Source organism: Artibeus jamaicensis, unplaced genomic scaffold (assembly GCF_021234435.1).
Source record: "Artibeus jamaicensis isolate MK-2021 breed Jamaican fruit bat unplaced genomic scaffold, CSHL_Jam_final contig_908, whole genome shotgun sequence".
NCBI classification, from domain to species: Eukaryota; Metazoa; Chordata; class Mammalia; order Chiroptera; family Phyllostomidae; genus Artibeus; species Artibeus jamaicensis.
The window spans coordinates 7,562,689-7,575,348 of record NW_026522009.1 but is presented as its reverse complement, the minus strand read 5'-3'; the positions used below and the strand labels follow the sequence as shown (position 1 = coordinate 7,575,348).

General features: G+C 34.8%; 1 protein-coding gene across 1 annotated transcript in view; it reads left to right on the top strand.

Moving 5' to 3' along the window:
• The window catches only part of TMPRSS11D (transmembrane serine protease 11D), a 46,475-nt gene that overhangs the window by 16,557 nt on the left and 17,258 nt on the right, over positions 1-12,660 (top strand). Inside the window, exons 4-5 of the mRNA XM_037150039.2 lie at positions 5,499-5,566; positions 12,358-12,515. Coding sequence (XP_037005934.2) covers positions 5,499-5,566; positions 12,358-12,515 — 226 coding nt within the window. The remainder of the gene's footprint in view (positions 1-5,498; positions 5,567-12,357; positions 12,516-12,660) is intronic.

Genomic DNA, 12,660 nt, shown 5'->3' with positions numbered 1-12,660 from the left:
TTTACTGACAAAGTTTTAAATTGTTCCCAGTTTTTCACTATTATATTCAACATTCTGAGGAACACCCTTGTTTATACACCCTTGCACATTCCCATGATTGCATTTTGGGGATATATTCCCAGAATTTTCAGAGCATGGGACCTATATTTTCTTTTCTCTAGAGATTTTTTAATCCTTTCTTTGTTTTTATTGAAGATTTTATTGTAGAAGCATTTTAAATTTACAGAAAAGTTGTAAAGGTAATATGGAGGTGTCTTATACATCACACCCATGCTCATCACACCCATTAACATCTTACATACAATACTGCACTTGTTAACATTATTGAGCCAGTGTTGATATTCTATTATTAATCAAATGCCTTATCTTATTCAATTTCCTCAATGTACTTCTCTGTTTCCTGGTCCCATCCAGAATACCATATTCCCTTTAGTTGTCTCGTCTCCTCAGGCTCTTGTAAACTATGACAGTTCCAGAGATTTTCCTTGTTTTTGATAACCTTGATAGCTTTGAGAAGTACTGGCCAGGTATTTTACAGAATGTCCATAACTGGGGTTTTTCTGCTGTTTTTCTCATGGTTAGAGCAGGGTTACAGGTTTGGGGGGAAGATCACTGAGGAGCAGTGTCATTTTCACTACTTCATATGAAGGGGATACAAATTATTAATGTGACTCATCACTGTTGACCTTGATCACCTGGCTGAAGTAGTGTATGTCAGATTTCTACTCTAAAGTTACTCCCTCTCTTTTCCACACCAGATTCTTTGGAAGAAAGACACTATGTGTGGGTCATACATTAAGAATAAAGGAGTAGACAGTTATGCTTTGAATATTTGAAAAATATTTAAAACTCTTTCATTTATCTATTTCCACATGTATTTGTTTATTCAAGCACTTTTCTTATACCAACATAGTCTATGCATTTTAAAGATTTATCTTAATATCTAGATTGTACTCCAGGAATGCCTCAGTTTACATTCTCACCAGTTGTATATGAGTATACATAAGTGTGCTTATTTCTCCATAGCATTAACACTAGGCATTGTAAACATTTTAATTGTTGGAAATAAGTAAAAAGTAATATCTCATTATTTTGATTTGCATTTATTTACTAGTAAGATTTAATCTGTCTTCATATGTTAATAGGTTATTTTCATGATTTTATTTTTGAATTTTTTTGGTTATGACCTTGCCAATTTTCTTATTGCATGGAGCATTTTCCTTTTTTATATAATCTTAGGGGAAAAACTTTATTTGAATATTAAAATTTACCTGTCACTCATGTTGCATGTATTTCCCTGATATGTGATTTAACTTTCAGTCTTGTATATAATGTAGGGTTTTTTATACCCAGTAGATTTAATATTTTTATATAGTTAAAATTATTATTTTTATGATTTCTTACTTTTGTACCAGTAAAAAATGTCTTCCTCCACTCCAAATATTCTAATGTGTTCACTCACATTTTCCTCTTGCCCTTTTATTATTTCCATTTTCATAATTTTATCTTTGATTCATCTGGAATTTATTTTATAGTAAGGTAGAGATCCAGCTTTTTCCTACTACCACCAAAACTATGTTAAATAATGCAATTGATTTATTTGTCGTGCTACCTTTATCATATGTTAAATCCTTCCTTTCCTTTTGTCTGTACTCTACTGTTTTCAAATGATTAATCTTGCCTGCACCAGTACCAAACTATTTATAGTACTGTGGCTTTATAATATATTTAAACACCTGGCACAGCAAGATCTCCCTTGAAATTCCTCTGATGTATGACTTTCCTAATCTTATTCGCCCTTCTGTAAAAACACTTTAAACATTTAAAGTATCATATGAATAATACTTTAATATGGTGTTTATAGTTTACATAGCACTTTCACGTGTATTATTTAACCTTCAATTCATAACAGCCATATGAATTAATAAATCATTTTTATAGTCAGGTAAGCGCAGGTTGTGAGATTAATAACTGTCAAAGGCCAGTCAACTGGAAAGTGGTAGAACCAGAATTCAAACCAAGGCCTGCTGACCACAAATCCAAGAACCATACCATTTCCCGATGGCCCCACATTTGCTATCATTATCCTTGTCCCACAAACATTGAATTACTTAATAAGCAGTGAAATAGTACTAGAACCTTCTATTATATAAAGCAATTCACTTATTTATGGTTCTCAGTTTACTGATCTGTAAAATAAAGTTGTGGGGCTAAATGTTTTTCTAGTACTTTCTAACTCAAAAAGTCTGTGATTTTTGTAATTTCCATAAGATATATTCATACTATCCACTCACCTGTTTTTCTTACCCTGCCTCTCTGGCCCCCCCTCTCTATGCTTTACAGGTTGGCCCTCCTCTACACTGCCTATCAACATCACGACTAACACGAGGCTTTGACCTACACCCTCCTCTCCTCTCACATTGTTTTCTAATCATAGATGATCTCACTCGTGATCAGACTTTAACAAAATTTATATACTAATGACACTCTCTCTCCGGCACAGGCTTTTCCTTTGTACTTCATACCTTTCACCCAAATGTCAGCTTGACATCTCTACTGTTTTTAAAAATCTCAAATACATCATGTCCCCAAACCCAACCCATGATCTTCTCACACCATCCTAGCCTTACCTCCTTCCATCAATCCTAGTCCCATTAATGACAATACCATTTATCCAGTTTTTCAGATCAAAAACATAAAATCCATTCTTGCTGTCCTTACTCTCTGTCATTCCAAATATCAAATTCCTTACCAAGTCTTGTAAGTTTTAACCCTCATATTGACCTCAGATTCATTCCTCTCTGTCTGTGCTACCACCATGTCCTTCCAAGACATCACCTCTATTCTGAAGAACTAAAATAACACCATAAGTAATTTGCATTATTCCTTCCCTAAAACTGATTATCCATATGCATCAAGAGATACTGTTCTCAAACAGCAAATCTGATCGTATTTCTCTCTTGTTTAAAACACTTCAGAAACTCCCATTATTTATGATAAAGACCAAATGCTGCGTGGTCTAGCCTTTCCTATCACCCTAGTCTCTTTGTTCTCTGTGCTACACACTGGCACTGGCCTTCTTTTATTCCTTAAACACAACCTGTTTCCACTGCAGGACTTTGCATGTGCCATTCCCTCCACCAGTGAGGTTTCCCTTCCTCTTCAACCACCTAACTCTGCTTCTTCCTGAAGATATCAGCTCCATAAGAATTTCCTTTAGGAAGCTTCTCTAATTTCATGGACTGGATCTAATTCCTCTCTATAATGCTGCACTTACATTTAAGTAAAGTGTGGATGATAATTTTATTTGTGCCTATCTTCCCCCATTAGATATAAGCTCCATGAGGGCAAGGATTGTTCATTTCCTTTCACTATTGTGTCCCAGTACATGATACAGGGAAATGGGGCCCAAGAAGTACTCAATAACTATTGTTGAGAGACTGATAAATGAATGAAGCCATTTAGAAATAATGGAAGCACTTGTTTGCAAAATGCATGTATCAAAAGTGCAAATGCTGATTGAATGGGTCTCTCCAACTAAAACAAGAAATTTCAGTTAGGATTCACTCCGGGATCAACAGAACCATTGAAATGCTCATTTGGTATCAGGGGTGGTATTGCAATAGATTCTGCAAACAATTGCAACTTTCCCCAAAGTATACATGATGGAATTAGCGCAAAAAACTAGGACACAGGAAAAGAAAGAAAGTAATATCAATTTGAAATTCATCTTACCCTATTATTTATACTGTCAGGGCTTTTTGGTAAAATTTATCTGTCAAGCATTGATTGTTGCCTGATGCCTAAAAGAGAATTTGGCACATACTTGACATTTAAATATTTGTTGGATAAATACATAAATGATGAATTCTACCTGTCGATTCTTGTATTAAGTCCTAGAAACACAAAGTAAAGATACTGCAGTCAGGGTGGAACTCACAGTGGTCTGCAAAATAAAGGTTTTCAGCCCAGGGAGGGATTCACGATAACTTACTGGATGAAAGAAAATACACAGATACCACTCTACAGCTATTTTCCCCGTAAAGAATTTTTTAAAAAACCAGAAAAGAGAGAAACTTAGTTTTTTATTACTAATTAAGAAATGGGTCGACACTGTTTGGTTGTATGTCAGCTGGCTGATCATGCGCGCATGTGAAGATATCTTGACGGAAGACGGGGAGGTGAGTAACGCTGGAAAGGACTGCCTCCAGCACACATTTACCTGCTCTGGTAGATTTCAGCGATCCGCAGTTTCCACTGGATTTAAAGACTATATTATCTAGTTCTCAAAGTAAACTGAACCTCCCCAAAATCAATCAATACTCAATGAACATCCCCCAAATCCAAATCAGTAAGAATTCCACGAAACAAATTTTAAAACATGGAAAGGATAACCCTAATATACAAGTACAGTAACAAACAAGTAAATGAACAGGGAGGTAATGTCAGAACTGACACTCTTCTACTCTGGACTAGAGCCGTATTATCAGGAGAATCAACAACTTAGGTAAAGCAATATGCTTCTTAGGAGTTATTTTATAAGGAACATGAATTATTTTGATAAAATAGGCTCATTATTATTAAAAATGCTCAAGGACTCTCTAGGGGAAAAAGTTATCATTTTGTCAAACAACTGGTTGAAAAGAGTAATATACTATAGTGCATTAGAGATTGCATAAACTTTATAATTTTGAGAAAAATTAGCTTCACAACCTCTCTTAATATAACATTCAGCATGCTACCTAATTTCCCTACCTTCATCTTTGCATCCCACCTCACACTACAAGTTAGTGGAATCCACTCCCTATTATGAAACCTTACTGGGTCTGATCCTGTTCTAGTCCCAGAATCACTCCTAGTTTATTGTAAAACTAAACTTTATACCTGAAGAGGCCCATCCTTGCTGCATCTGAGCAATGATTCAGGGAAATAGCTAAGGTCAGGTTAGAAAATTACCAACTGATGATAAAAATCCTCTGATGCTCAGACACTCATCAGAAATAGCAAGGAAAAGACTGCCCTTGGCTGCTTTCCTCATTTCTCTTCAAGATCTCCATTGCTAAACATTTTAAGCTGTTTTTTCCCTTTTAAAAAAGGTTGCTAAAGGGTTATAAAATGTAAGTTGTATCAATGGACTTCCCTAAAGTTGGCTTGGTTCCTACCCCAACCCCTAGGAAAAGCCATCAAATCACATAAAATGGGTTCTCAATGAATAAAACACCTGGTGTATTTAGAATGGCTTCTGGTGAAGACCTACCCTGTCCACTATCATCTGTGTGTAATAAATGAAGAAAAGGGCCTCATCAAAAGTTTACATAAACTGCCTAAATCAATCCCACATATTTAGAAATGCAATTAAACTAAATTGAGCTGAACTAATACCTCAAGTCCCTGATTCTCATTAGTAGATCCCACATTGCAAGGTTTGGGAGAAATGACTAAGGAGAGGAAAAACTGTTAATTACAGAGAGGTTTTTTCCCCCCATTTCTTTCTACAGATTACTACAACATTCAAAGAATCAGATTTAAAGAACCAGTTCATCGGAGTTCATGTTGTCAAACTGAGGTGAGTGGAAATAATGAAAGGTATGTAAACTTGGATGTCCATTTGACTTTTGTTCACAGCATGGATAACAAATGAAACATTCACACAATTCATTGCAATATTTTGAAAATAGTATCATGGGTAGCTTTTAAAACAATGCCAAAACAAAAATAAAACATGCCAGATCTGACCTATTTACCTACTAATGGAAATAACCATAATTAATTCTCAGCAGGAAAAGGAGGAAAGGAAGGAGTAATTTGCATGTAGGTGCAGAAACAGGGCTGTCCTGTTTTGTAAACCCAGTGGATACCCCTCACAATGCAGTCTCTGTAAACAAGGCCCTCTGGAGTTGTGCAGTGCTGTGGCCCTGGGCATACATATCCAAGACCGGAAGACTCTCATTAACATCAAAGGTGGCTTGGGTTTTTGTGTGTTTGGAACACTGTAACAAAAAGGATGCTGTGGCAAATCCAAGCATGTCTGTCATGAACTGATAACCGAGAAAGTAGCAGCATGCATGCTAGCTCTTTGCCCTTCCTGCCTTAGTTGATCTTGTGCCTATTCACATAATGTGATAAAACAAGCAATCACAACTAAAACAGTCACGCTTTCCTGACCCTGCCACAGATGCCTCAAATATCCACATTGCTCCATCCTGCAACTAGTATGCAAAGGTTCTTTGAAAGAAAAACAGATTTAATTCTTTCTCAAATACTAACATCACAATAAAATTAATTTTTCTCATTTTATGTAGTCATCTAAAAAGTACCCAGCAGAATCGAGCTCTGGTCAGATAAGTTTTGTTGAGGCATTAGAGGAGTAGAAACAATCCATGAAAAAAGTCTTTTCCAAAATGCACTTCAGTGCACATTCACCTCAGTACCTTCTTGTGAAAGTCACTGTACTAGCTGCTAGTCTCAAAACATGTAGGACTGCAGGGAGCTATCTGTGTTTCTTGCCTTTTAGTCACTTCCCCCTTAATCCCCTGCAATCCCAGTTCTGACCCCACCACAAAATGCTAATTGTTCTTGCCCAGTTGAACAATAACATCCAAATAACAAACTCCAAAGAAATCATACCAGTCCTCTCTTTGGATTTCTCAACAGTATGTGGCACTGTTGGACTTTTAATCCTCCTTGAAATAGTACCATCGTCTGGTTCCTATAAAACCTACGCACCCCTGATTTTTTCTCTTACCTCTCCACTTCTTCTATTTTCTTTGCTAGTTCTCATTCCTTCTCTGTATATTCCTCAAATGTTGTTGAATGTCAGACTATGGTACAGGCCTCTCATCTTCTCAGTGTCCCTTCATTCAGTGGCTTCATTGCCACCTATATGCTGATTACTCTCAAGGTCATATCTCTGGAACTTTATTCTCATACACAGCCATCTACTTGATATCATCATGCGTATATCTTGCAGACAACTCAAGTTTAACATGTCCAGACCTGAACGTATCCTCTGTCCCCACCCAGTGTTATTCTTCTAGTGCTCCTTACCTCTGTTAATGGCAAAACCTTCAACCTAGTTGCTGAAGAAATATGAGAGTCATCTTTAATTCCTGTCTTTCCTTGCTCTACATTATACATGTATCAAAGATATATGTATGCTTGATATATATAATATAGATGTGTATATATATATATATATATATATATATCCTTAAGACATTTTGTTTATTTACATGGGTATGTATAAAAATACTAAACCTCCCTTTATCTGACTTTATTATACCATCTTTATGTTCTTCACTCCCTGAAACACTTCTTTCAGTTCTTCACTCTCCCTAACCCTAAGGCCTTCATATAAACTATTTCCCTGACTGAAACACACACACACACACACACACACACACACACACACTTTTTCTTCTTTCTGTACCTCAAATTACCTGTTAATGGAGAATTTGAGGTACAGAAAGCAAAGAAATAAGAAGATAATTTCCCTTGAAAAGCCTACTTTTATTCACAATTCCCAAGAGGAAGTGACATGTCTCTTTGATAGGGATGTTATGAAGATCAAACAAATTAGTATGTTTAGTCCTGTTTCAGCATCTATTTACATCATTCACTAAAGATCCCTCTCCTTTGAACTGCATATTCATCTTTTCCATTTTTTCTATTGTTATTCTTTTTCTTATTGATTTATAGAAGTTCTGTATTTATAGTAGGTACCAATCATCTGTCACCTTTTAAGTTGCAAATATATTCTCCCTGTCTATAGTATATCTTTATATTTTGTTTATGAATTTTTAATAAACAAATGAAAATCAGTTATAAAATGTGTTATTTAAGAAATTCTTTTTCTGTGTATAGAAACACATTTTCTAATATTTTTTGTAATTTTTAAGTTTTATTGCTCATATTCAGGTATTTTGTGTATAATATGAGAAAGACTGAATATAATTCTTCCATGAGTCATTTTTTTAGATTTTTAATACCAATTCTGTGATATATTGTTTATGTATGTCTATAGGTCCATTTCTGGATAATCAATTCTGTTCCTTCCACTTAAGCTTAATAATTATGTCATTCAAATAAAATCTACCACTATAGATTTATCTGTTTCTCCTTGTACAATATATTTTGAGGACATATTATCAAGTGCCTATATGTTTAGAATTATTGTATCTTATTCATGAATTATTTTTCTCAAGGTATTAATTTTTTTATCCCTAATTAATGTTTTTTATATTAATGTCTCTTATGTGTGATACAATTGTGGCTACATTGACTTTCTTGTGGTTATTTTTCAGCAATTCTTTACCACACTTACTTTCAACATTGTATATCCTTATAGGTTAGCTATTTCTCCTACAATAAGAAGAAAGTTGGATTACATTTTCTAACATATTTTGACCATCTTTGCCTTTAACTAGAGAGTCTAGTCAATTAATTTACATTTATTGTGATGAATATTACATTTGTAGTTATTTCTTTCATATTATGTTGTGTTCTTTATGTTGCTTTTTCTATTCTTTTTCCTACCATCTTGCCTTCTTGAGTTTTTTCATTTTCTTTTCTTTCACTAGAAGTACTGTATTCTATTTATATTGCTTTAGTGAATATACTTAAAATTTGAACAAGGAGAGTTGGTTTAATCTACTACCCTTCTTCCAAATAACACAGGGAACTTGGAATGTTTATTCATGTTGTTATTAATGATGTTTTAGTTCCGCCTTATTTGTAATGCCAATTAGTCACTATGATTATAATGTCAATGCCTTTTTAGATTACCGGCTAACCATTTTCTTTGTTCCACATTTTTCCTGTGCTTTTTACCCTCCTTCTGTCTTCAGTTTCCTTCTTACTTCCTTTATAAATTCTTACAGAGAGTATATGAGTAATAAATTATACTTTTTTGTTTTGCTTTGATCTGAAAAAATGTCCTTTTTAGCCTCATTTTTGAATAATACTTTAGTGTGGATATAAAATTGTAAGTTGTTAGCTAATTGCTCTCAGCACTTTGAAGATACAATTATATACTGCCTTCCATTCCTGCTATTAAGAAATTGCCTCAGTCAAAATGTTCTATGCTGGCTAGTTTTTCTCTATTGTTTGAAATCTGTCCACTTGTTTCTGGAGTTCTGTTTCATTAGTCTGTATTCGTATGCAGGACTTTTTTCATTTAGTGTGATTTAGTGTCATTGTAATCTGAGGCTTTGCGTCTTCATCAGTTCTGGGTAATTCTCATTATCTGTTGTAATACAGCCGCTTCTTTATTTTTCTGTGCACTTCTTTAGCACTACATTAGGGAAGCATTGATCTTTCTCCTGTCTCTGAGCCTGCATTTTTTCGTTTCTTTATCTGTGTTAGCATTCCTTGTGATTTCTTCATCTCTGTCTTTCAGTTAACTAATTTCTCTTCAGCTTCACCTACTATTCTGTGTAATCCATCCATTTTGTTTTAATTACAATTGTTATAACTAAGCTTTCTTGTCTGCAAGTTCTATTTGTTTCTTTAGATAATCTGCCTGGTCTGCTTGATAATGTTCTATACTTTTTTCATATTTATGATTCCCCCCTTTTATGTCATTAATCATTTCAAATATACTTACCTGACTATCTGTTTCTGAGGGTGCTATTCTTGTTCTGCTGATTCCAGCTCATAATTTTTTTTTACCAGTGGATTGTATGCTTTTCTTTCATCTCACTTTATAACTGGGATTCTACACAGCCTGAATTTTATGTAATCTTCAAGATTGCTTCTATGAGACACTGTAAGAAGATCAGCAGTGTCTGATAGAAGCATGGGCCACTTTTAGATTAAGTATATTGAAGAGAAAACCACAGGCTCAAAATGGCATCACTTGTGGTAAAAACCCTTGATCCCAAACCTAGATTTAGTATCTGATCTAGGTGCTGGCCAGGTACCTCAATTGGTTAGGACATCATCCTGCTATGCGAAGGTTGTGGGTTTGATTCTTAGTCAGAGTACATGTTAGAATCAACCTATGAATGCATAAATAAATGGAACAACAAAATCAATGTTCTGCTCTCCCCCCCCCCAAAATCAATAATTTTTTAAAAATACCATATGATCTCACCTTTAACAGGAAGCTAAACAACAAAACAAACAAGCAAGCAGAAAAAAAAAGACACTGAAATAGAGAACAAGGGGACAGCGACCAGAGGGGAGAGGGAAGGGAAGTTAAGGGGAAAAAGGGGGAGGGATTTGGAGGAACAAATAGGAAGGACACAGGTGCGAGAACTAAGTGGGGTGGAAATGGGAGGGAGGTGGGGAGCAAGGGGCGGGGGAGGCTGGGATGGGAGAAATAGAAAAAAACTGTACTTGAAAAATAACTAAATAAAATTAAAAAAAAGAAAAGCATTGTTGTGGAGTCCATCTTGATTGCACTATCTGATCAGCAGATTCATGTATTTCCATGTAAATTGCTGATGATGTGTTTTTGATGGAACAATGTTCATTTAGATTAAATTCATTGTGGCCCTTCTGAAAAAATAAAAATAAAAAAAATAAACATGAAAAAAATACCTGAAGTAATTGTACTTTCAACCTCTCCCAGACATGCAGTCTTTATCAACCAGTCTGAGATTTCCTGATTAAGCACCAATGAAATAATCTGTCATGTGAGCCTACTCCATCCTCCCCTCCATAGAAAGAAGAGGCAATCTGCATGATAAAAACCCTAATAATTTTCTCCACCCCCCAAAAAAGACTTCATGATCTAAAAATAATTCTTTTGTTCATAGCTTTCTCCCCCACCCTTCTACCTTTAAAGCTTTCCATTTTGTACAACCCATTGGAGTGGCCTTCTAGTTGCTAGATGAGATGCTGTCTGAATTTTGTCTTTCCTGAATAGTTTTGTAGCTCAAAGTCTCTGGGATCACGCAAGTTGTATAAATGTAAATCGAGAACTTTCATGCAGCCAGGGTCATGGTTATGAATACTCAGGAGAACCTTCTTTTTTCCACATAGACCTGGACCTCTGAGACAGATAAACTCCTTTATTTATGTATTTTTAATAAGATGATGAGCAGGGTTGTTTCTGTCTAATCTGTGTTTTCTCTAGGGATTTAGTTCATTACAAATTCTGACCTTATTTTGAAATTCATGCCCATTTCCTTATTTTGCACTAACCCAAAGCCTCATATTCAGTATCTATATAAATGCTGGAACTCAAGCCTGTTGGGTATTCTAGGGTTTACCACATAATATTCATGTTGTTCTTTATTTTTGGTCTTCCAAGATTTCTCATACTTTCATATGAGCTCAGCCTTGTATTTCAAAGAGACTTTATTATATTTTTCTATCACTTACGGTTGTCTTAGTTGGAAAAATTTTTAAATTATTTATATTTTCATGTTGCTAGAAATGAAGGTTATAATTATTTCTTTGGGGTCTACTTCTCCTTTTAAATTGCAAGATCCAACTGCGAGTCATAGATGATTTATAAAAATAAAAACAGTGCTTAGCACTAGAAGGTGCTTATTTAATATTTGTTAAATAAATATTAAGTTAATATCTGGCATGGGTACTATGGCAAACCTGGCAACTGGATGAAAGGAGGAGGCCTGCAGTGCATGCGAGAGCATCAAAACCAAATTTGCCTAGAACTGATTTTCAGAAGAGAAGACATCCAGTGTTTGGCAGGGGAAGTGATTCACGTGGTGGTTTACATGGAAGAAGTAGAAATTGCCTCAGTGTTACACAATTATCAACATCTGTAGTGAGGAATATCTAGTTAACTGAAGTGGAGATAAAATCTTAACACATGATTACAGAAGTTATCATTTAATTTTGTAGCCAGATAAATGGGTGTAGATACCAGAAATTTAGCTTGATCCTCTAAGTCAGCAAAATTAAAACCTCATTTCTTTATAACTTTGAGATGAGGGTGTTTTTTTTAGGGGGGGTGGGATTTGTGAAGTTTAATAATAGCTAATACTTGTGGTACACTTACTGTATTCTACATACTATTCTCCAAAGTTTTACATATATTAATTTATATAATCTTCATAATAACCTATTTCAATATAAGGAGACTTAGATACAGAAAGAGTGAAAAACAAATATCTTACCCAAAATCAAGCAGTAAATTTCAGAGCTCTGAAATTTCAAACTCTGGCATTCTGACTTCAAAGCCAGTTACAGTGTACTCTGCATTAGGATCAAGTATCTGATAGGAACATGACAAATCACTACTTAGGCAAACACTGTTATGTGGATCAGATCCAAAGTGAAATACCTTACATAAATGTTTTAATGTTCATTCAAAAGGAGTATATAAATAGAAGAGCAGAAACTATCCTAATTGTCCATTTTTAAAAATATCTTTATGGTTTTCAGGCAAAGTGGCAGTGGTGTGATAGCAGATACTGTTATGAAATTTAAATTCCCTAGAAATAACAATGGAGCATCAATGAAAAGCAGAATTGAGTCTGTTTTACGTCAAATGCTGAATAACTTTGGAAACCTGGAAATAAACCTTCCAACTGAGATAACAAGCAAGTACCATATATATGATTTTGTTTCAATATATCCCTCCATTTAAGTAACCCATGTTTTAACTTAATGAGACTGACCTTTTTTTCCCCTTGGAATTAAACCTTATAAAAAGAATATATTATAAAGTTAGACATAGTATGTGGC